We start from the raw sequence: 25,275 nt of genomic DNA on the forward strand, positions 1-25,275 counted from the left end.
GGTAAAATGATGGCTGTAACACTGTGGACACAGCAGCAGTTGAAAGAGAAGTGTTTAAGATGAATCTTGGTACAGTGGCAGGCAGAGCTCGCTAAGCAGGCAGGTGTGAGCCTGGTTGCTATAGTGACCGCACCCAATGGCTCCATACACACGTACACAGACATGCGCCTCACTTTTGCTGCTTAAAATGAACAGAAAAGTCAGGCCGAAACAAATCGCTCCCAAATGAAAAGTAAAAGTCGTATTGACAAAATTCTTTCACCGTGAGCGACAGCAATGTCTAGTCTACCTAATTCTCAGTTTTCATGCCTGTGGAGCTTATTATATGGACGTGGTGACAGTGGAAAGACACCATGCTCTTCTGATTTTCAAACGAACCTTCTGAGCCATTTTAACATTAGAGTCTATGGAAGAGTTGGAGGGAGGAGGCTGTGCATTGGTGACATTTATGAAAGAACCATAACACCTAGGACAATAGTAAACACATTGGATGAAAGAGGACAGCGATGGCTACGTTTTGAGGGTAAAATCATACCTGTAGAGCAAACGCTGCGGACACAGCAGCAGTTTTAAAAAAGATTTTAAGATTAATTTTTTTGCTCCTCTCACTCTAGCAGTTGAGCTGCCTCACTCTAGCCCCAACATTCCGTCCCATACACACCCATTATAAACTCTGAAACGGGTGAAAAAACATCATGAAACTTAAACTGGAACTGAAGAAAAAGTATAAAAGATATTGAAAAGATAAATACAAGTTGAATAGTTGAATGTCTTGTCTTCGTTTTAAAGTTTGAATGGTGGCTCTATGTCAATGTATGTGGAAGTAGTAAGAGTTTAAAAATGAGTAAGTTGAATGAGGATTTGAAGGGTCTCCCCATTGAAATACATTATAAATTTTTGTTGAATAAAGTTGAATAAAATTAAAAATATAAATGTTAAAAATATGAAAAATAGAAGCAGTGTTGTCCAAAAGAATAGGAATCTAACGGTGTTTGAATGGTTTTTCTAAGTTGAACGGTTTTGAAGGAGTAGGCTTACAAAAAACGTACGGAAAAATAAAATATAATAATAATAATAATAAAGATTCGAATAACAATACTGTGAATGCTTTTCAAGCATTCACACTAACTAGAAAGTGCATTTTCTGAAGAAACTGCAGTGTGAATGCTTGAATCTGAATGTATGCACTGAAATGAATTAATTGCTGAATTTTGAGTTAAAAATATTGAATGAAATTAAAAAAAAAATCAAAAAAATCAAATTTAACCTGAAAACAAAGGTGCTGAACTGCTAAAAGCTGAAGGTTACACAGAAGAAGAAGTTGGAAAAAAGCTGAAAATGTTTTAAATGTAAATTAGAAAACCCTAAGAAATGAGAAAAGAACATTTAGAGTCAGAAAACATCTGAATGAATATTAAAAGGTCATATTCTTTGAATCACTGAATGAAGAAAATGTGATCCCTCCACTTTGATCCACACAGTTTAAAAAGTTTAAATGCCTGAGCTTTGAAAGACACGGTGTTGGAAAGAGAACAATAATGGCGACAATTTGAGGGTAAAATGATGGCTGTAACACTGTGGACACAGCAACAGTTGAAAGAGAAGTGCTTAAGATGAATCTTGGCACAGTGGCAGGCAGAGCTCGTTAAGCAGGCAGGTGTGAGCCTGGTTGCTATAGTGACCGCACCCAATGGCTCCATACACACGTACACAGACATGCGCCTCACTTTTGCTGCTTAAAATGAACAGAAAAGTCAGGCCGAAACAAATCGTTCCCAAATGAAAAGTAAAAGTCGTATTGACAAAATTCTTTCACCGTGAGCGACAGCAGCTTCTAGTCTACTGAATTCTCAGTTTTCATGCCTGTGGAGTTTATTATATGGACATGGTGACAGTGGAAAGACACCATGCTCTTCTGATTTTCAAACCAACCTTCTGAGCGATTTTAACATTAGAGTCTATGGAAGAGTTGGAGGGAGGAGGCTGTGCATTGGTGACATTTATGAAAGAACCATAACACCTAGTACAATAGTAAACACATTGGATGAAAGAGGACAGCGATGGCTACATTTTGAGGGTAAAATCATACCTGTAGAGCAAACGCTGCGGACACAGCAGCAGTTTTAAAAAAGATTTTAAGATTAATTTTTTTGCTCCTCTCACTCTAGCAGTTGAGCTGCCTCACTCTAGCCCCAACATTCCGTCCCATACACACCCATTATAAACTCTGAAACGGGTGAAAAAACATCATGAAACTTAAACTGGAACTGAAGAAAAAGTATAATAGATATTGAAAAGATAAATACAAGTTGAATAGTTGAATGTCTTGTCTTCGTTTTAAAGTTTGAATGGTGGCTCTATGTCAATGTATGTGGAAGTAGATACAGTTTAAAGAGGATGAAGTTGAATGAGAATTTGAAGGGTCTCCCCATTGAAATACATTATAAATTTTTGTTGAAAAAAGTTGAATAAAATTAAAAATATAAATGTTAAAAATGAGAAAAATAGAAGCAATGTTGTCCAAAAGAATAGGAATCTAACGGTGTTTGAATGGTTTTTCTAAGTTGAACGGTTTTGAAGGAGTTGGCTTTCAAAAAACGTACGGAATAGATAATAATAATAAAATATAATAATAAAGATTAGAAGAACAATACTGTGAATGCTTTTCAAGCATTCACACTAATAAACTAGAAAGTGCATTTTCTGAAGAAACTGCAGTGTGAATGCTTGAATCTGAATGTATGCACTGAAATGAATTAATTACTGAATTTAAGTTAAAAATTTTGAATGAGATTTTAAAAAAAAACCCCGAATTTAACCTGAAAACAAAAGTGCTGAACTGCTAAAAGCTGAAGGTTACACAGAAGAAGAAGTTGGAAAAAAGCTGAAAATGTTTTAATTGTAAATTAGAAAACCCTAAGAAATGATAAAAGAACATTTAGAGTCAGAAAACATCTGAATGAATATTAAAAGGTCATATTCTTTGAATCACTGAATGACTCAAATGTGATCCCTCCACTTTGATCCACACAGTTTAAAAAGTTTAAATGCCTGAGCTTTGAAAGATACGGTGTTGGAAAGAGAACAATAATGGCGACAATTTGAGGGTAAAATGATGGCTGTAACACTGTGGAAACAGCAGCAGTTGAAAGAGAAGTGCTTAAGATGAATCTTGGCAGAGTGAGAGAGAGAGCTCGTTAAGCAGGCAGGTGTGAGCCTGGTTGCTATAGTGACCGCACCCAAGGGCTCCATACACACGTACACAGACATGCACCTCACTTTTGCTGCTTAAAATGAACAGAAAAGTCAGGCCGAAACAAATCGCTCCCAAATGAAAAGTAAAAGTCGTATTGACAAAATTCTTTCACCGTGAGCGACAGCAATGTCTAGTCTACCTAATTCTCAGTTTTCATGCCTGTGGAGTTTATTATATGGACGTGGTGACAGTGGAAAGACACCATGCTCTTCTGATTTTCAAACAAACCTTCTGAGCCATTTTAACATTAGAGTCTATGGAAGAGTTGGAGGGAGGAGGCTGTGCATTGGTGACATTTATGAAAGAACCATAACACCTAGGACAATAGTAAACACATTGGATGAAAGAGGACAGCGATGGCTACGTTTTGAGGGTAAAATCATACCTGTAGAGCAAACGCTGCGGACACAGCAGCAGTTTTAAAAAAGATTTTAAGATTAATTTTTTTGCTCCTCTCACTCTAGCAGTTGAGCTGTCTCACTCTAGCCCCAACATTCCGTCCCATACACACCCATTATAAATTTTGAAACGGGTGAAAAAACATCATGAAACTTAAACTGGAACTGAAGAAAAAGTATAATAGATATTGAAAAGATAAATACAAGTTGAATAGTTGAATGTCTTGTCTTCGTTTTAAAGTTTGAATGGTGGCTCTATGTCAATGTATGTGGAAGTAGTAAGAGTTTAAAAATGAGTAAGTTGAATGAGAATTTGAAGGGTCTCCCCATTGAAATACATGGGAAATTTTTGTTGAATAAAGTTGAATAAAATTAAAAATATAAATGTTAAAAATGAGAAAAATAGAAGCAATGTTGTCCAAAATAATAGGAATCTAACGATGTTTGAATGGTTTTTCTAAGTTGAACGGTTTTGAAGGAGTAGGCTTTCAAAAAACGTACGGAAAAATAAAATATAATAATAATAAAGATTAGAATAACAATACTGTGAATGCTTTTCAAGCATTCACACTAACTAGAAAGTGCATTTTCTGAAGAAACTGCAGTGTGAATGCTTGAATCTGAATGTATGCACTGAAATGAATTAATTGCTGAATTTTGAGTTAAAAATATTGAATGAGATTAAAAAAAACAAAAAAAAAAAACGAATTTAACCTGAAAACAAAGGTGCTGAACTGCTAAAAGCTGAAGGTTACACAGAAGAAGGAGTTGGAAAAAAACTGAAAATGTTTTAAATATAAATTAGAAAACCCTAAGAAATGAGAAAAGAACATTTAGAGTCAGAAAACATCTGAATGAATATTAAAAGGTCATATTCTTTGAATCACTGAATGACTCAAATGTGATCCCTCCACTTGGACCCACACAGTTTAAAAAGTTTACATCTCTGAGCTTTGAAAGACAAGATGTTGGAAAAAGAACAACGATGGCGACGTTTTGAGGGTAAAATGATGGCTTTAACACTGTGGACACAGCAGCAGTTGAAAGAGAAGTGCTTAAGATGAATCTTGGTACAGTGGCAGGCAGAGCTCGTTAAGCAGGCAGGTGTGAGCCTGGTTGCTATAGTGACCGCACCCAATGGCTCCATACACACGTACACAGACATGCACCTCACTTTTGCTGCTTAAAATGAACAGAAAAGTCAGGCCGAAACAAATCGTTCCCAAATGAAAAGTAAAAGTCGTATTGACAAAATTCTTTCACCGTGAGTGACAGCAGCTTCTAGTCTACTGAATTCTCAGTTTTCATGCCTGTGGAGTTTATTATATGGACGTGGTGACAGTGGAAAGACACCATGCTCTTCTGATTTTCAAACGAACCTTCTGAGACATTTTAACATTGGAGTCTATGGAAGAGTTGGAGGGAGGAGGCTGTGCATTGGTGACATTTATGAAAGAACCATAACACCTAGGACAATAGTAAACACATTGGATGAAAGAGGACAGCCATGGCTACGTTTTGATGGTAAAATCATACCTGTAGAGCAAACGCTGCGGACACAGCAGCAGTTTTAAAAAATATTTTAAGATTAATTTTTTTGCTCCTCTCACTCTAGCAGTTGAGCTGTCTCACTCTAGCCCCAACATTCCGTCCCATACACACCCATTATAAACTCTGAAATGGGTGAAAAAACATCATGAAACTTAAACTGGAACTGAAGAAAAAGTATAATAGATATTGAAAAGATAAATACAAGTTGAATAGTTGAATATCTTGTCTTCGTTTTAAAGTTTGAATGGTGGCTCTATGTCAACGTATGTGGAAGTAGTAAGAGTTTAAAAATGAGTGAATTGAATGAGAATTTGAAGGGTCTCCCCATTGAAATACATGGGAAATTTTTGTTGAAAAAAGTTAAATAAAATTAAAAATATAAATGTTAAAAATGAGAAAAATAGAAGCACACCATTCCAAAAGAAGAGGAATCTAATGGTGTTTGAATGGTTTTTCTAAGTTGAACGGTTTTGAAGGAGATAGTCGGCGAAAAACGTACGGAATAGGAAAAAATAATAATAATAAAGATTAGAATAACAATACTGTGAATGCTTTTCAAGCATTCACACTAAATATAATAATAAAGATTAGAAGAACAATACTGTGAATGCTTTTCAAGCATTCACACTAATAAAGAAATGACCTGTTTTGCAAGTATCTCTATAACCTACATTACAATCAATCCAGTCCAATACCTCGATAGAACTGTTAGTTGCAATTTCTGCTTCCCTCTCGGCCAGATCTCTCTTAAAAAAAGACATTTTAATGTCAATGACACTTATTTTACCTGCATAAATAAAGGGTATATGAAATTGATGTCGCCAAATATTTATTCCAGCTGTTACCTTGTAATCGGAATGATCTTTCTTGCTCAAAATGGCTTGAAATTATAGGTCAACAAGCCATTTGCGGTAGTTCAAATACATGCAATCACTTTTTGGCTTCGCACATCTGGTCCTGAATGTGAGTGGACCCAGCAGCTCGTCCCAAAAGGACGCGACTGCATGTTTGGTCAGCAAATGTTCTGGGTTCACTTGACACACCAGAAACATTTTGATATAAAAAAAAATATCGTCCTCGTAAATTCAGTTTTATACTGTTACATAGGAAATGAAAAATTCCATTAAAACCACAACAGTGGCCACGTTATGGCTTGCCAGACAGGAGGAGAAGGAGGAGGTCTGCAGTAATCCAGTGTGTGTTTGTGTTTGTATGGCCTGGAAATGTGTGTGTTTTGCTTGCATGGGGTTTAACTGTAGGTGTACAAACAGTGTCATGCTGTAATTCCCTTTAACAATACTGAACAAGTTCATCGCCATAGCTCACAATGATGGATGATGTGGACACACTCGTTAGACACACTTGGATTTGTCGTGCCCTCTGCTCAAACTGCCACCTGCTTGCGGCCTCATTTGAAGTGGTGCCTGGCTCTACCAAGGAGGGAAACTTACATAATTTGGCAGATAGAGATGATATGTGTGAAAACTGCTTCAGGCATATTGAAGGAATCAAACAAAGTTCAGTTTTGACATCTCTAAACACTTGTTTTGACATCTTTGATTCATCAGTAAGTCCCAAATATTCCAGAATTTTATGATCCTGGCGGGTCTACCTTTTCTCCTGTTGTTGCTGAGCTCATCTTTCTTATCTGATGGTACATTCCTGCATGTCAGGCACCTCAGCTGTGCGCTTTGTTGCCTTGTTGGTTGCTACTATTAATAGTACTTTGGCATAGACCAGGGAACCTCCCTGCATTTGTCTCTGCCTCAGCAGAGTGGGCCTGCAGAGGACAGCTATTTACCCAGTCTTTGTGCTCAGCGGGCCTCAGTGTTTGCCCTGCAGGGAGTGCCTCTGCTTGAGGGCCTTTTCGTGTGAATGTGGGTGGGTGGGTGGAGTGGGGTAACAGAGAAGAATGGGATAAACCCTATAGGATGGAGAAGGAGTGGGAAAGGTGCTTGATTTGGATTGCAGTGATCAGGGGTCTGGGGACTGTCACATGCCCATCCTTCAAATAACAAGCCCAGGCCAGGGTAGGACATTTAACATCTGAGGGCATGAGTGAGTGTGTGTACATAATGACGTCCCGTGGGTGCATGTGTGCATGGAAAGATGACAGAAGACTACAGAGGCACAAAGGGTCAGGGAAAGGACCCAACATGAAGGGATGCAGAAATAGTGCAGGGCCAAAGTCTTTCGGGCCGACCGTCATTTGGGGTCCCAAATGGATCACAACTCACCTATGCATGTCTCAGTGTGCGCATTCACGTGGGATATACTGAAATTCTCGACATTTATCAGTCCCGGTGTGTAAACAATGAAGGCCAAGAATCTTCCACTGGAACAGTTTTCTAGAAACGCTCCGTGTCCATCCCATATGACAGTCTCCCCCACTCTCCCTCCCTCCCTCCCTGCTCCCAGCGCAGGAACAAAAAGACATCTGAGCCATGCAGATGAGGAACAAAACTCAGAACACTTTGTGCAGCCGCCACTGCGCTCCAGTTTCACAAAGTCTCTGACAGGGGGAGCGGCGCGCTGTTTTTACGCATAGCCTCCAGTCCAGCAGCCTATTGTAGACATTGTAAAGTAGCCGCGTAGTACATTTGTGGAGAGGACACAGCTCTGATAAATGGATACCTGAGTCCAGAGTAGAATAGCTTTTACCAAGAGAAAAAACAAGATATGCGCTTTTTGGAGACGCTGCGTAAATGCGTGACGCATGGACTTTTTTCTTTTTATTTTGACCGACAGAGGAGAGGTTTTCTCCGTTTTAACTTCAAATTTCAAATCAAATCAAATCAATCAAGCCAACAGATCCACAAAAAGAAGACAAAAGGGCTTTCCATGTGATTTTTTTAACCAAACCGTGACCGCACAGTCTATTCCCGGACGTTTTGTCGTAAAAGAGACGCAAATCGTGCTTTGAAAACTTATTTAGTCATTAACCATAAGAGCTGTTTGGAGACAAGACCGAACAGGTTACTAGAGGTAAGAAGCGGAGAGTCATGCCTGGAAAAACTGGCTTCTTTTCATTAAACGCTGGTTTGACGTGTCAGCGGAGACGTAGTACAAGAAGCAGATTGAGGGCAAACATTTCATGCACTTCTGACTGTTTGACCGACTCTCCTCGCTTTCTCTTTCTCCGTGTTGAATTGTTTGTGTCACCGCAAACAAACTCCCCGCTAATTAGATTTTATATAGGCAGTAACCTGCCAACACCAGTTAGCTGTAGAGTTTTATTTTCTTCGTCCTGGGTAGATGTAACCGCCTGCAAAATGTCTTTCTTGACAAGTCATTCGGTCTCGTATTTCAGACCAGAATATCGTTTCCTTTAGACAGCTTCAGATATTTTTGAGAGGGCTTGTAGAAACAAATATCTTGAAGTTTAAAAAATGTTGATTTTTTTTCATCACAAATAATACAGAGTAACAAAATAATGGTAACAAAAAGATGGGAAACTGCCCCATCCTTTGGTTATATTTAATTCATAGTTCAGTCAGACTTGAGAGCCATATAAAACACAATGAACTAACTTAACTCACTGGTTATTACTGTGTATTTACCATCCACTGTCTCTGTTCTTGTTCAGGGTGCTGAGGCTCTACAAGAAGGACTCCGGCCATAGAAAAAAAAGCATTTTTGGCCCCACATAAAGGAGGAGGAGGCGCTTCTTGCCTTGAAGCTGAGACGTTTTTAGATGGATTCTTTATGTCTGCTTCAGCACCGGAGCAGACGGTCTGCTCTGAACATTTGCAAGCCGTGACAGCACGTTACAAAACATGACGCATCGTAGCGTATGGATTGCCAAAAACATGAGCTGCTGCACCCAGCGCGGAAGAAGGAGAAGAAGAAGAAGCGGCTTCCCTGTCCTCTGCGGTGCGGAGCAGGACGCGCGCAGGACAGCTGGTAAGGCGCCATTCAGGGTCCGTGCAAAGTTGCTCGAGAAGTGATTTAAGACTTTGTCACAGCGGTTTAGAGTGATGGTGCTAATATCTTTATGCTTGCTGTAAAAGCAGACCGGGGCCTCTTGTCTTCGTGTTTGCTGTGACAACACTGAAATGATCGTTTGATGTTTGATTTGCTTTCACTTCAGCCGCTCTCAAACCTCCCCGCACGCACCTGCCAGCTGCTTTGGACTCCTCTGACTCTTAGGATCACTGTGACCTGGATTCAGAGCTGGGCTTCATTCACTGTTTATTGGGAGGGCATTAATGAAACGCAGTCTCGTAGGAGGGTAGTGGATGTGTTTGTTCCTGTGGTGTTTATAAAGTTAAGTTATATGAGTTATAGTCAGAAGTGTTTACAAGGTGCCAGAAGGGGAAGGGGGGCCTCGGAACTGCGGAAAAATATAAATCAAAGGTACTGTGGTTTTATAGGTGTGTGTGTATTCTCAAAGAGAGGACAGTGGCAGTCAGAAGTCCTCCAGTGTGATCCCTTCTGTGGTGGGCTGCAAATCTAAATATCAAAGTGCCGATTACACACATACAGAGAGAGAAACAGAGAGAGAGAGAGAGACTTACAGCTGCGTGTGTTCTCCTCCTTTCCAGAGGCTTTGAGGGGATCATGGCCAGATGAAGTCTTTAAGCTTCAGGTGTTGTGACATTCAGGGTATTTTGTGTTGATCACTCTGGCTTTACCGCTCTGTTACTGTTTCGGGATCTATTTCAACTTTAATCTGTATTCTTCTCGTTCCTTGCATTCAGACTTTCAGCATCCGGTGATTTCCCTCCTGAAATGTCAAGATTTGTCTGCTCAAAAACGTGATTATGGCTAACTGACTCACACATTTGTACATGAACTTTCATGCTTACACTCTGACTCAATGACCCTGTGACTCACACAGTCATATACATACAATGTCTCTCTCACACACACTCACACATGAGGCCCATTTGGAGGGAGGCAGGCCTCTGATGTTCAGAGCCACTGAGAGAGTCAGCAGTGTTTTCTCGATTTTTCTCGATGAATCTCTGTGTGTCCAGGCGCTTTGGCATCACCTGAGACTTGTCGCACGTCCCCAGCAGGCGTCGCCCGCTGAATTTCTGTAAAGCCTGTGAAAACTTGTCATGCCATTGAAGCGGCCTTGTTTTTACTTTACTCTGGATTGTTTCAAAATCTCCAGTTTGTTCTCAGGAGGAACCTGAGGGTATGGCCTCGGCTTCAGGCATCTCACACTCGCCCGTCACGCTGCCACAGCTTTCACTTCCTCCAGTCAAAGGTCATGGGGGTCAGTGGCCCCGCTGAGGGTCAGGTACAGCCGGCCGGCATGCTCTCTTTTCCAGCAGCCTGCTGATGTGTGGTCTGGCTTGTTTTAACTGGCATGTGGCTTTGCAAGAGTTAGCGTGCCGTTTGTTGGTGTTACGGTGTTAACTCTTTCTTAATCTGACGCCAGCCGGGGTCGCAGAGGAGCCACTTAAACACTTATAATCAAAACTAAAACACGAGTTAATTTAAATAAAAGCATCCTCGTTGATAGACTTGGATCCGCTGTGACACTATTTGTCTTCCCCTCTGGTTTTATTACTCACTAAGCCTTCATCCGCAGGGCCTGATACCTCAGTTATTACGTGGTGTGTTTAATTTAATATTCTGGGACATATTGAGGATAAAAACACTCATATCTTTTTTTTTCCTTTAAAGCAAGATTGCATCTCTCAGATTTGCCAAAAAAAACATAACCTCTGCTTCTGCTGACAATCAAGTGGAATGAAGTGAGGAAAACAGCAGAAGGTAGGGGGAACATTCAGTCACTTCTGGAGGTTTAAAACAAAAACAAAAAGTCCCACAAAGTTTGGAGCAGAGTTGTTTTACGGGGGGACTTTAAACAAAGTAACCATAAATCTTATAAACTGATCATATTGACAATTTTAACATCACACATCTGTCTCACCAGGCAAAACCTGTTAACTTTAAAGCAGATGAGAACTCGACAATTCAGTACAAATAAATAATATTTACTAAATATTGATCATTAGAACAGCATCCATCAGAGCACAGAGGTTATTCTGAACATCCTGCTTCTCATAGGTTCATTTTGTTTGAAAATAAATCTTTCATTACAGCATGTGTGCTTTAAATCGAGCTGCTCAGATTAGAACGACTGATAGAAAACTGAACTCTTGTTTAACCTTCAGAATGGCATCATGAGGATGACGTAACACTGTTTGTTATCAAATTAATGATCGAATTGGTGAAAATTAACAGAATGATAATATTAATAATTAATCAGTAAAGTTTACTCACCAAGCCACTGACCTATCAGATGATCCGAATTTTTTGTATGCCTTCAAGTCGAAGGTTAAAAAGTGTCTCCAAATAAGAACTCACGTTGTACGTCTGTCGTGGGAATTTAAAAAGAAACGTGATCGCAAAGTAATTAAAGTGTGACCAAATACCTTTTATGCCTAATCGTCTGATAATGTGTGGCTGTATATTTCCTGGATTAGTCATATTGACAACACGAGAGATTAAAAAGCAGATAAAGCCTTGTGCTTTTAAGAATAGAAAAGCTGATTTCCATCACAAACAGTGAAACCTACTCATTGTTCACTGAGCACATTAATCTGACTGACTTCAGATTAAAGCATATGATTCATTTCACAGCAATACTGATGCAGTGCAACATTCAAGCAATACACCAGACCACAATCTTTCCAGATTAATGGACACCCGTCAGTAAAAGATGGATGCGTGCTCTGCGCAGGGAGGCTTGTCTTCGTCTGCGCCTCTGCTTCGGTGTGTGTAACGTTACTCTGGCTGTTTTGTCCCAGCACTAATGGAGAGAGCGCAGGGAGAGAGATTGATTATGCAACGTGAGGTGCCACAGGGCAACTTCAATCTGGAAGTGCTTAGAGTACGCAGCGAACCACAGTGATTCCTTCAGGGCAAATTGAAGGAGGCATGATCTGACATAAAGGAATTTCAATTTGTTAGATGTATTCCTTCAGACAAATGCTTCCCATGCTACTTCTGTTTTCTGTGTCCCTGCTTTTGTAGCGCTGGACAATCTCGTGTAACTACACAGGGGGAATTACTCCTTTCTGTGATCTTGGATTGTTTTCTTGTTGTCGAGCACTTTGGCTTTTTTTTTAAGTTCAAACACTTTAAATTATTTAGAACAAAGCAAAAGTTAATATGTTTGGAGCCGCTGATGAAACATAAAGCTTAACCTTTGTGCTTATCGTAAAATCTTCCTCTTAAAACAACTTTTTCTCCGAATACTGAAGAATGTTAACTAGCCCAGCGCCATGTTTGTGTCTCTGAGAGCGCTTTTTTGATACAATAAGCTGTATTCTTCTGAAATTAGCAGGTCAGATTCATTAATCATAGCGTCTGAGGGCCGCTTTGAACTATCAGGCCAGGTCATTAGAGCCAGCCTGTCTGGGGTGGGAGAGGGTGACACGGAAACACTTTGGAGAGCGCTGGTTCAACCAGACCCAAGTCACACTAATAATGACCTGCGTGCGTGTGTGTGCGTGTGTGTGTGCGCGCGCACATGCGTGTGTATGTGTGAGAGAGAGAGAGAAAGAGAGGGAGTGTGTGTCACTTATAACCACTTCTCTGAGAGCTATTCTCAGGCACAGTGTGGGCTTAATTTGAAGAAATAACAACATGAGATTGGAACAAGAAAAGGTTGCAAGGGTGCAGGGGGGGGGGGGGGGGGGATTATGGGAGAAGAAATTTCAGTGTGGGTGTGTGCATTTGTGTGTGATTTGCACTGCCAGTTTTTCCTGGAAATATAAGCTTTACAGTGTTTTGGCGGGGGGGGGGGGAGTTTATGACAAATGCATGTGTGCGTGTGCATGTGTGTTTTCTATCTATTCCTGTCCATCCCTCTGTGTTCTCCCCCGCTGTCCTTTCTGCGGCCTTTTAAGCGCTGCCGTCCTCACAAACACCGGAAAGTGAAATCCTATCCTCCGATCATCGCTCCAGCATAGCTAAAATGTGTTCCCATTTAAGGTGAGGCTCAACCAACGGCTCTCTGTGTGGCTTCCTTTTAAAACCAACTTAATCAGGCAGGAATTTGGGTTATTAGGGTCAGGGACACTGGGAAGCAGCTTTAGTGAGAAGCAAAGTGAAGGGAAGCGAGACGGTGAGGACACAGATGTGTCGCATCAGCTGTTGCTGTCTTTAACTCATGGGAAAGCAGGCGGTGCGCAGAGAAAGGTGGTGTCCCGTCTAATTTACCTGATCGGGTCACGAGACGCTTACAGGTCTGATGCATTGTGGGATTCTGTGTGGATAATTAGCGATAACTACACTATAGCTAAACTTTCCAGTGACCCTGCACACTTAATCTTGTCTAGAGGCGGTGGTACTAAATTCCAGCTGATGTGGAAAAATCTAGAAGGTTTATATGCTCATTATACCGGAAACCTACTGAAAGCTTGTGTTTTTCTAGCTCTCCTGCTAATTTTAGCAAGGTATTCGCCACTTTAACATCTAAAATTTAGCAACAGATACAAGCAGTGTCAAACACAAGCTATCAGAAAAAATCACATAGATTTTGAATTACTCTATTATTGATTATTTTGAGCTGACTGGGAAACCAGTTGTGTGAACGACAAAGCAGTTGCCCCGATACTCAACAGATTTGGAGAAACATTAGCATTGATTCAGTTGTGTTTGTGTCCTGCAAAGTTAGCAACTAGAGGGTGAATTCATTGAAACAGTTTCTTCTAAAGTAGCAGACATTTCCTTCAGATGATGAGAACAAAACTGAACTAAAGTAAGAGTGAATGCTGGACATGTTCCCGCCACTTGCAAATGAAAAGCTTTATTGAGTGCAGTTAGCTTAAAAAAGCTAAAATAACCTCTCTGTTGCTTAGCTGAACTATCGAGCCTTCAGATCATTTTCTGAAGGTTTGTCACTGCGAATGAACCCTTTACACATCACATGCTGACGTCTGATCCCTTTTCACTACAAAAATATTGAGTAGTGTAGGATGTGACAACATTCGCCATAATTCATAGACTGGGACATGTGCAGCAGCAGATGATAATGGATCAAAACCTCATATCTCAGAGCCTTTTTGCAGCACATACAGATATCTGCAAACACTGATGATACATAATAAAATTATTGGGGTTTTTTTTGTTGTTGTTGTTTTTTTTCCTAACACCTCAGTAGGTATTACTATACTTCTGGCTCTTGGAGGCTTTAAACCAGTTTAAAAAATCAATGTGCTTTTTTCCCTCATAATGAAATGTAACTGACAGATTTATGCAAACATACAATCAACAGAAACATCAAACGCCCATTGTATGACGAATTTCTCAAAGAAGGTGTAATTAGTAAGGTCCATATAAGGCATGCAAGACATGTAAAAACAAATGGAAGAGTCTGATTTGCATTTCTGAAATTTCACACCGCTGCAATGTGGTCACTTTACATTTTTACTTGCTTAGTCATACAATACGTCTGATCATTTCCTCTCCGTTGGCTCTGTTACAGCCTCAGCTTTCTGCTTCATTGAGAACATGTTTCCATTCGTGGAGTCAGGTGGCTTTGGCCATTCAAACGACGACAGCGTTCTCTCTCTCTCTCTCTAACTCAGTTGCAATAAAGCCATCAGGGCTGCCGCTCAAGGTGAGCGCGCTGGTCATGGATGACACTTTTATGACCCGCAGAAAAATGCATTTTACCGTGCTTGTTGTGACCCAATGATCCCAGCACTTTGACAGTCTGCCATAACTCTTTCTGGCAACCTGACCCTAAATGTGTGAGGGCGTTAATCTAGAACTGTTCCACTTCAAACACATTGCTCCCCATGAAAAGTGCTTCATCCCACTTATCCCACCAAGAAACCATTAAACACTTTTTTTTCCTCTGGAGTTTCCTCGCCTCAGAGAAAGCTGCAGGGTCAGTGAAGTAAATCACTTATCACTCAGGTTTACTATTAGGCAGCCAATAAGTTTAACTCCAATAGGTATGTCTAATGAGGTCCAGGTTGTGGTGTTTAACTGCTCGAGTAAAGCATTTTCTTTTCCGTTCTTTACTTTTCGATCCAGATTAAAGCTCATTCTAGCAGTATCTCTTAAGTTCATGTGGCAAATATGTAAGCAAACAGCTGCCTGTTTACACATAATGTGATAAGACTTCTGTCCACGTGATGAATGTAGGAAGCAGGCCTATCAACTATCAAAGAAAATTACTGGTGGACTGAAATTAGAAACTGTCTATAGCAGCCGATTGGTCGCTGGGGCTGCAGAAATCATACATACACCAAAGGCTACTCTTTTTAAGTATATCAAATCCTTTCATTAAATAACAATAGACTCTAAACCGTCCATTTTCTTCTGTTTGTCCAGCTCAGGGTTGCAGAGAGCTGGAACCTATGTAATGCAGAGTACACCCTGGTACAGGTTGCCCGTCTGCTGAAGGGCTACCACGGAGAGACAAACATTCACACTCGCAGTCACACATGCAGCCAATTTAGAATCATAAATTAACCCAAAAGATGCTGGAGGAAGCAGGCACAGGGAGAACATACAAACTCCAACCTGCAGATTCAAACCCAGGATCTTCTAGCTGTGAAGTGGCGGTGCTAAACCACTGTGCCGCCCATATCTGAAAGCTGTTACCTGTGTGAAAGACTGTCAGACACCTACGGGCTCAGATGTTGTCGCTCAGTTATAAAGATGAAGACATGTGGTGAGGTCATACGGATTCACTCCTCACCATCCTCTTCCAGGCACTGCGGTGTCCACACCTCTGATTATCCCGGCCTCCTCTGTGTGGCCTCAAGTATGTGTGCGTGTGTGGGAACTGTGAAAATTTAACAAAAATAGTTCGTGTTTCTGTGGCAGGGAAAGGATCACAAGAAAAGACCAACAGGCGGAGAGACTGTACGTGCACACATGTGTGTGTTTCAGGGGGACCTATCTGAACCGAGGCATGGGACCTGCTATCTGTTTCTCATTTTAGCGCCGTTCTGTGGTTTTCCAGCAGTGACAGGCCAAGGAGTGGAAACTGGCACTAACGAGCAATTACATCCTGCCTGCCTGCCAGGGATTATGGGATTACAGGCTGACCGGGCTTCAGTCTGCGCTCCCTTTCTGCACTCTCATTTTGTCATTCCCTTGCCTTCCTTGTGTTCGCGCTTATCTTTGCTTTCAGACCTCTCCCATTCAGTGGTTCAATTATCTTTTTCTCATTTTTCTTTCCCCTGGAAAGTAACCCATTGTCTATTTTTAATTCTCCTTACTCGTTTGTTCATTATTATCTCATTCTCCTTATCGCTCCTCCTCCTCTTCCTCCTCCTCCTAGCCTTTTCTCCTTTTGACTTCATGGCCCCCTCACATAGTTTAAACATGCTGTCGTTAACCGCTGAAGAGTGAAATTGGTTTAGTCGTAAAGGGGAAGAAAGGACACTTATCAAGAGCAAAATACATTTAATGTGCGTGAACTTTTAATAAGAAGGGTGAAAATGAGAAACAAAGGGTAGAGGGTGAGAGTCAGGAGAATGGCACGTTAATGTCTGAGTTTAAGCCGTAGCCCCAAATTACAAATTTGTCCCAGAAGACACAAGTTTTTACTGTTTAACGCCCTGGAGTGTTTTGTTTTGTGCAGATTAATGAAAAAAAAAAAAACCTGAAAATCCTGTCAACAGCATGTTACAAGCAAGATTAAAGTAAAGTTCACGCTGGTTAGATGCATATATCTGTGGAGCTTTGGGGCACAAGCTGATATTATGCTACCTTTTCGAGGGGACCTCCCCAGATTTCTTGGTGTCTGGTAGTGATCAGGCGGCTCTCCTGGTGTTCAGCCTCTTTCTCCTCTTACAGGTGTCTTTTATTGAGCCAGCAGTGATTTACTGTACTCTTGTTTTTCTCCTCGCTCCTGCAATCAGGCACCGTGGTAGTGACAGGTTAAAGCTGGAGGTCAGAACATTTTACCGGCGTTCACACAGCAGAAGAGAGAGCGACTCTAATAGGAAGTTATTATCGGCGTTTGGGTTTTGTGGGGAGACTAAACACCAGAGAGCTTGGAGCTTTTTTCTTTCTTCACAATAGTGAGAGGTTTATGGAGGCTCTGTGAGTAACGCTCAGGTCTGTAATAGTATACAGTGAACCCACAGATCACTGATCAGAAAAACATCTTGGTGAGTAATAGACGGGAAATCAATGTAATATTTATACGGCCTTACAAATGTACAGTATAGCTGCAGAAAAGTTCAGGGAAAAAAGAGTGTTTGAGACAAATGTGTGACAGATGTGTGAGGTATGTCACTAATGAGGCCGATTATGACTCAGCAAGTAGAACAGCAGATTCTGCACAATATGTTTAAATGAGGATGAAGGAGGGCCTAAATGATTCTTTGGGTTTTATTATCTTATAATATATATTATATTAACTTTTATCTTTCAGACAGAAAAGTGAAATCTAAAGAGAGACATTTTACTGACTAAGCTTATACAGTTGCTTTTTTTAAAAACAAAATTTAGATGCTGTGTTCCCCTAAATGAATCCCATATTGCACTCTTATATAATAGAAAAGCATGTTTCTGTGTTGCATCACTTTTGTGGTTTGTATGTTTTGATGCTCGTAAGATGAAGGCCCAAATTATCCCAAATTATTCCCTGCTTCAGTTCAGCATGCATTCTGTCCAGTTAACTGATGTTAGTTTTACACTTGGGTCCTCTTTTCTAGAAGCTGGTGTCTTTTCTTATATCTTAAATAAATATTCCCAGAACACAGTCCGCATCCACCCTGTGCAAGCACTTAAACACCATTTGGAGTAGCTATGCACTCCAGTCCTGTAAGCTCCGCGAGTATTAACTGGCTCTGTCTTCATGGGTTGCTCTCGCTTTTGGAGAGGTTGCCCACTTAACTAACTGTGAACAACAACCGCACCGCCGAGGAGCAACAACGTAAATGGAAGGTGACAAGAACTCTTTGCTGCAGACATGCAGGCTGATGGACAAACCAAAGCCTTTAATCAGCCAAACAAGGAAGAAACATATGCTTAGCTGTCTAAACACACACACACATATACTGTATATATCAGCAAGCTTGTGTCAGTCTGCAGCTCTTCAGGACCTTCAGTGGTGTGCTCTTTTTTATTTCCCCCTCTCTCCACCCCTCAACTCCTCCACCCATCTCTGAAAAGCCTGGAGGCGTCGGGCTGTAAACAGCTCCACAGAGCCGGCGTGAAATGAACCAGCAGACAGGCCCATGTAGACTCCCAGCTCATTGATCTAAAAAGGGCTAAACACTCCCAGCTGTGGCATTAGGGGTTGAGAATGGCACCTCTCCAGAGACTCGGTGAGGATCTGCAGCCCCGTGTCCCACTTCACACTGCTGTTAGTTTCTAAATCAGCTCAGAGACAGTCGGAGATACAGAGCCCAGGAGTTGGAACGCTTTGGCTTTATGTCGCAGCGGCGGCGTCTGTTTTTCTGGCTGAGTTACGATCAGTTTGTCTCTCAATGTCCTCTTGTTCCCTCGCCCAACCCTCAGTGTGTGTAACCTCACTTTGCCTGGACTGGATCACCACAGCTGGAACAAGCAGGATTGCATAAATGCACCAACAGGTCTTATCAGGACCTGTGATCCATAACCTTTTGTCAGTCTTCCATCTCACTGCACAGACAGAACTTCTTTGTGACTGTTAAATAAACATGGTGCGCTGCATATCGGCGAGATCTATAGAGACGTGAACGGTACACGCTGGAATACGCTACAGTGGGCGTGCAGTGTTGCTGTATGTAGTTCAGTGCCAAAGTTACACAAAGCCTCTCAGAGATGATAGATGTGGTTTCAAAGATGTTGGAGGTAATTGTGGGCAGAGTGCTGTTTCAGAAAAAAACATGTTCGTGTCACATTTAAACAAGTCAAGCATACATCGCTGAAGTAATTCATTTATTAGCAGGCAAGCGGGGAAATTTCATTTACAAATAGTCACAAAGCGAAAAAATGAATTTAAGCAGAAATACAAAAGAGACAAAGAAGGCAAAGACTAAATGAAAGTGAAAAGTGAAAGTTTGGTCTTTAGGCTTTTAAATAAAAATCCCTGATTTGGCATCTTGTAGACTAAGCATCACCTGATTATCTCATGCTTTTAACCTTAATTACCTCATGTTTTAACCTTGATTACATCATATTTTTTAACATTGATTACCTCATGTTTTTAACCCAGATTACATCACATTTCTAACCCCAATTACCTCATGTTTTTAACACTAGCCTTGGAATATACAGAAATCTCGATCCAACCTCAATATTAATTGAAATGTAATCAAAAATCAATCATACCTGCATTTTTTTATGCTAATTAACCTCCTAGGACCTGTGGACATCACATTTTGGGTTATTTAGACTAAAATACTCAATTTGTCTCTACATGGGCCTGATATCCACTCACGAGGACATTATACTGCTACTGTTCTATCAAAATTTTAAACAAATATCCTCATATGTGGCGCTTATTTTTCTTAAAAACAAAAATAAGGTTAAAAAAAATCTGGTAATTCTTTGTTTTTACATTCATCAGGTCCCAATAAGCCCAAATATCAAAGAGAAATTAAAAATTCATGTCGTGGAAGAGTTCGGGTCTTAGGAGGTTAATATAGTTCCTTGTTTTTCCATTCATCATCATTTATCTAATGTGGACAAAATGTTCCTGAAATTTGAACATAAACAATTCCTTGATAAATGGGCACCTGCTGACGAAGATCCTGTAATATGATCAAACGCTCCAGAATGGCTACTAATGGACCTTGTGATTACACAGTGTTGTTGATGGCTGTTTCTGAGATCAAGGATGAACACTCAATCTCAATCAACGCTCACGATATATTTGGGTTCTGGTCTAATATTTGGACAAAGAAATTGATTCCAAGATGCTCCACTGGACTTTCAGAGTGGCAGCTGAGGTGTGTATATATATATATATATATATATATATTATAGTTCATACATGCATGTTCCCAGTCCAAACACCAGCTAATCAAATTATTCACTTAACCTGTGAACTGGTTACCTTTAAAGCTTCCAAGCAGTGTGAGCCACTGTTTTGGTGTCCGGCTGCCTTTGTTGAGCATTTTAAAGATGTTTTTCTTAAGTACTAAAGCAATATAAAGAAGAAACACCTACAACTTTGTGATAGTCTGATCTTCTTTGAGTTCCCCTTTTGGGAGGCCACAGTTTAACCTGATGACCTCATGTTGCAGGCGCTCCGCAGCCAGCACAATCCTCCACACAGCACGTACTATATATAAACATCTGCATCCGTGACACTTCTTATCACCTGTCCTGCATCTCTGTGGTTTTTGTCTGGGACCTCCGTGAAGTGCTCTTGCCATGCCTGGTTCCCCCTGCTTGTACCTCTGCCACAGGAATAACCCTAAAGAATGCCTTTGACAAGTAAATTGCAGATACTGGCTTTTGTTGCCGGACTGGGGTTGTTTGCATGGATGTATGAACAGACAAGCCAACACTAGCCACAGTAACTGGCAGCATACACTAGTCTCTTACTGAAGCAGCAACCAAAACATTGTCCTCATGTACTGAGGACGTGATTTATGTGACATGTCGGCTTGCTCAGGGGCCCATGGGCCTGTTTTCTTTTACAGTATCTGGACAATTGTGAATGTATACACACCATATCGCCCGCATGTTGTCCCTTTAGTTTATGTTATCCTTTTCAAAGGAGTTCTAGGAGGAGGAAAGTTGAAGCCTTGTTCTTGTTCTTAAATTCCTCTGTCCCTCTCTTTCTTTCCAGGTGGGACCAGATGGAGGATTCGGAGGGCGGATAGACAAGACGTTACTTCTGCAAAGGGCAAGGTTTGTCTGCAGCAAGCACACTCATACTTACCTCTCCTCCAACTTCTGCCTGTTTTTCTCTTCACCTCCTTTCTGTTCTCCATCTTTTTCAAACTCACTTAAATGAAATCCTCCTCTGTACATATAAGCTCACCTTATAAGTTTTCAGTTTGACTGTGCAGACCACTATAAACCAGAGGAAGAGTTATGTGTGTGTATAAATTGTTAATGAAATCCATCCCCACCAGACTCAGAAATGAGCTTTTCATGAAGCCCTGTCAGCACCGAAGCTTTCGGTGCTAAATGATAAGCCAGCGGACGGAGCTTGATCCAAGGCGGAAATAAAGCACAGTTATTTGACTTAAATATCACTGAAGATGAAACAGGCTTGAGACAAAGCTGCCGCTGCAGCTCTTTTGAGGGGCTTATTAAAAACCTGTGTGTTTTAGAAGCTCTTCTGAGTAGAATCTTATTATCTTTATCAGTTTTATATCTGTAAAGCTCCCCGTCAGCTGAGTTTTGTGGTTAGGCAAATTATTCCTCTGGTGTTAACTGATATTTGTTTGTAATTACACTTCTCTGAAAACTCGCTGCCTTAGAAACCTTAGAACTACTCTACTTACCTTAATATGTCTTAATATGTCTTATACAATCTACATTAAAGAACTGTTATAGATAGATAGATAGATAGATAGATAGATAGATAGATAGATAGATAGATAGATAGATAGATAGATAGATAGATAGATAGATAGATAGATAGATAGATAGATAGATAGATAGATAGATAGATAGATAGATAGATAGATAGATAGATAGATAGATAGATGGATGCATGCCAACCAGCTCAATATTTCTTAGTGCAGGAGGAAGAGAGCTCCAGAGCCGAGGAGCAGAGCGACTGAAGGCTCTGTTCCCCATAGTGATAAGGTGTGAGGGTGGAACAGTAAGATGAATAGCAGATGATGATCTGAGAAGGCGGGAAGCAGTGGTGATATGGAGCAGGTCACACAAATATGAAGGAGCAGATTTATGGATACACTTGTATGTAAGAAGTAAGATTTTAAAATTTATCCTGGCTTCTACAGGCAACCAGTGAAGCTGCTGAAGAACTGGAGTAATATGAGCTAGTTATGACCCGAGCTGCAGAATTTTGAAGAAGTTGGAGTTTATGAAGGGACCTTTTAGGGAGACCAAATAGGACGGAAATTACAGTAATCAATACGGGACGTAATAAGACTATGGAAAAGGATGGTAGCAGCATGGGAAGTGAGGAAGGGACGGAGTCGGTTAATATTACGTAAGTGGAAGTAAGCAGACCGGGTTATGTAATTAATGTGAGACTGGAATGAAAGCGTATTATCAAGTATGACACCCAAACTCTTAACCTGAGGGGAGGGAAGGGTAGGAGAATTTTCAATGTTAATGGAAAAGCTGTGGGATTTGGTTAAGATAGATGGTGTACAGCCTACACATCTAAATTATACAGTGTTTTGATCCTTTTTTTAAAAAAAAATCACCACTCACACTGTTTCTGAAGTTTTGCGTGACCTGATGTTGACACGGTTTAAACCAGGGGTGGGGAAACTCCAGCTCTCAATGGCCAGTGTCCTGCAGGTTTTAGATGTGTCCTTGATCCAACACAGCTGATTTAAATGGCTTCATTACCTCTTCAACATTTCTTGAAGTTCTCCAGAGGCCTGGTAATGAACTAGTCGTTTGATTCAGGTGTGTTGACCCAGGGTGAGATCTAAAACCCGCAGGAGTTCTCCACACCTGGTTTAAACATTTCCACGGTAACAGCGGCTTCCACAAGCAGAGATGTCACTTTTATGATTGTGGATGGAGTAGTTCTTTTCCACGCCATCACCATTAAAAATGTTTTTTGTTGAAATAAGGTTGATAAAACAGATTCGTGGTTTACAGGAGCACAGTCATTGTTTCGGTCTGCTTTGGATAGTCTCAACATTCTGGCTCAAAATCCCTATGGAGAATGTGTGGGACGTTTACTTTCAGAGGTACTGAGGGTACTGACAATTAGAGCCGAATTGTCTGTAAGTTGATATTATTATCAATCTATTGGTATCGGTATTTATATTGACTGACAAATGAAAATTAAACTGTAAATAACAGCTGGAAGAAGAACCTTCAACCATGTTATGAGGGTTCACCTTGCATAGTTTGTCCACCAGAGGGCACATTTTCCCTGCAAACACAACAACCAGCTGACCAGAGCGGAGGACTTTATTAACTATACATAACACATTTTAGGGAAATCTTTTTATGTGTTTGAAAGAGAATATATATCAAATAAGAACCAGCTGACATACTCTGTCTTCTTAGGTGCTGCTGTGGGTGCTCATTGCTTTGCTGCCTCTGGTGGAAGGAGCTCATATGAAAGGTGGTGCTGGTGTGGGATCAGACTCAGGCCACACTGTGGGCCTGCTGGGAAACCAGGAGGAGAGACAGCTTCCTGTGACGCTGCCTGAAATGGTGGAGGATAAGGAACAGAAAGAAGACAGTGACCCTTACTCTACTTGGCACCCTCTTTATGGTACTGAAGCTCTTTGGAAAGTGTTTTTGAGTGACTGATAACGCTAAAAAGCTCTCTCTATATATACATGTGCAGTCCATTTACTATATAAGTCATAGCACATAAGCTTTACTGAGCAGTACTAGAATGGAAAGATGGTTGAGAGAAGTCTGAGCCTGCTTTGTGTCTCAGGCCTTACAATACACTTACACGTGAAGTCATTTTATATTAAAATGCAGACGTGAGATTGTAGATTACTTAAGAAATATACCCCACTGCTCATAATTCTGTAAACTGGTGTTCACTCCCAGCCTACCATTTCCTTTCTTTCCTTCTCTTTCAGACCCTTTTGTAATGGATGAGGTGGATGACCATCCCAGCAGTCGCTGGGTAGGACGATCACCACGCTCCTCTGATCCCACAGAACCTCAGCCCAAGGGATCATCGAAGAAAAAGAAGAAGAAGAAAGAAAAGGAAGAAGAGACAGAAACAAGGAACAGAAAGGGTAAGGGGAGAAACGGACACCCGAAGCAGAGCAGCAGGCACTGCCGTGTGGAGAAGAAAGAGATGAGGGTTCGGGATCTAGGACTGGGATTTGATTCGGATGAAATCGTCCTTTTTAAGTTCTGTGTAGGCTCCTGCCAGGCCGAAAGAACAAACTATGACCTAGCACTGAAAGCACTGCTGGAGAATGGCTCGCTGCCTCGACGCACCGCCCGCAAGGTCAGCAGCCACCCCTGCTGCCGCCCCGACCGCTATGAGCCAGTATCGTTCATGGATGCCAAGACCACGTGGAGAACCATCCAATCGCTCTCTGCCGCCAGCTGCATGTGCATGGGCTGAATGATGAGTACAAACAGATAAGTGCCCAGGATGGATAAAGCTGAAGAGCCTCTGGCTGGATAGTGTGTGTGTCTGTGTGTGTGTGAGGCCCCGTGTTTAGGATTTGGCCATATGGGGGCACTGTCTCACACAGAAACAGAAAAGAAGAAGAAAAAGAGGCCACTTGTTTGCCTCCCTGATACATTTCCTGCTGAGAAGGAAGTGGGCTGGCCGCAGCTGGACATTAAGGGCCAAGGTCAAAATCAAGAGACTGAGGGGGAGGTCATTAGGGAAGCCCAGTCTGGATACTGTTCCCTCATTAAAGGGTGAATTCTTTTTAACTGAATAACCGGTAATTAATGCAGGATACTAAAGCCTGGTTATTATACACAGAGACCTTCTTCATGTGTTTGATTTCATTTGGGCGAGACCTGAAGGCTGAAGCTCAAGCGATGTAAAGAAAATTTACAGTTAAAGGACGCTTTGTTTCCATTCAGACCATTCATGCTCGGTGAGAACAGGTGTTTCCACAAGATTCGTTCTCTTCCCGCACACAGACAGGGACATTACATTGTGTCTTCTCTATGTTCAGGTGAACTCAGCCAGATGGATGCCATGCATCTTCATGTATTACTGTATAAAAGTAAAGTATATTTATTTTGGATAAATTATTATTTATTTATTATGGCTTCATATGAGAGCTGTTTTTATGAACTCTATTGTAGATAATATCTATTTATTGCCAAGATTCACTTTTCATGTCGACAGTTACTTGTGCTCGCATACAGTACATTTTTTTTCTTTTCCAGATGCTGATTTTCACACTTACCCAGCACAGAAAGTCAAACTTTGGCTAAACAGTTTCTTCTAGGCAGAAGTAGATTGGATTTCTAAAATCTGGTTATTGATATTTTTTTCTATTGAGCAAAACAATATCCAAGAGGTCAAATTCT

At 41.0% G+C, this 25,275-nt stretch overlaps 1 protein-coding gene across 1 annotated transcript; it reads left to right on the forward strand.

Moving 5' to 3' along the window:
* Positions 1-7,729: 7,729 nt before the first annotated feature.
* Positions 7,730-24,968, forward strand: LOC113011337 (artemin-like). The gene is made up of 5 exons (XM_026150824.1): positions 7,730-8,190; positions 8,792-9,108; positions 20,927-20,988; positions 23,311-23,521; positions 23,844-24,968. Exons 2-5 carry the CDS (start codon positions 8,982-8,984, stop codon positions 24,341-24,343), a joined length of 900 nt encoding a protein of 299 aa, XP_026006609.1. The 5' UTR covers positions 7,730-8,190; positions 8,792-8,981; the 3' UTR covers positions 24,344-24,968.
* The last annotated feature ends 307 nt before the right edge of the window (positions 24,969-25,275 follow it).

Source organism: Astatotilapia calliptera, chromosome 18 (assembly GCF_900246225.1).
Source record: "Astatotilapia calliptera chromosome 18, fAstCal1.2, whole genome shotgun sequence".
Taxonomy (NCBI): domain Eukaryota; kingdom Metazoa; phylum Chordata; class Actinopteri; order Cichliformes; family Cichlidae; genus Astatotilapia; species Astatotilapia calliptera.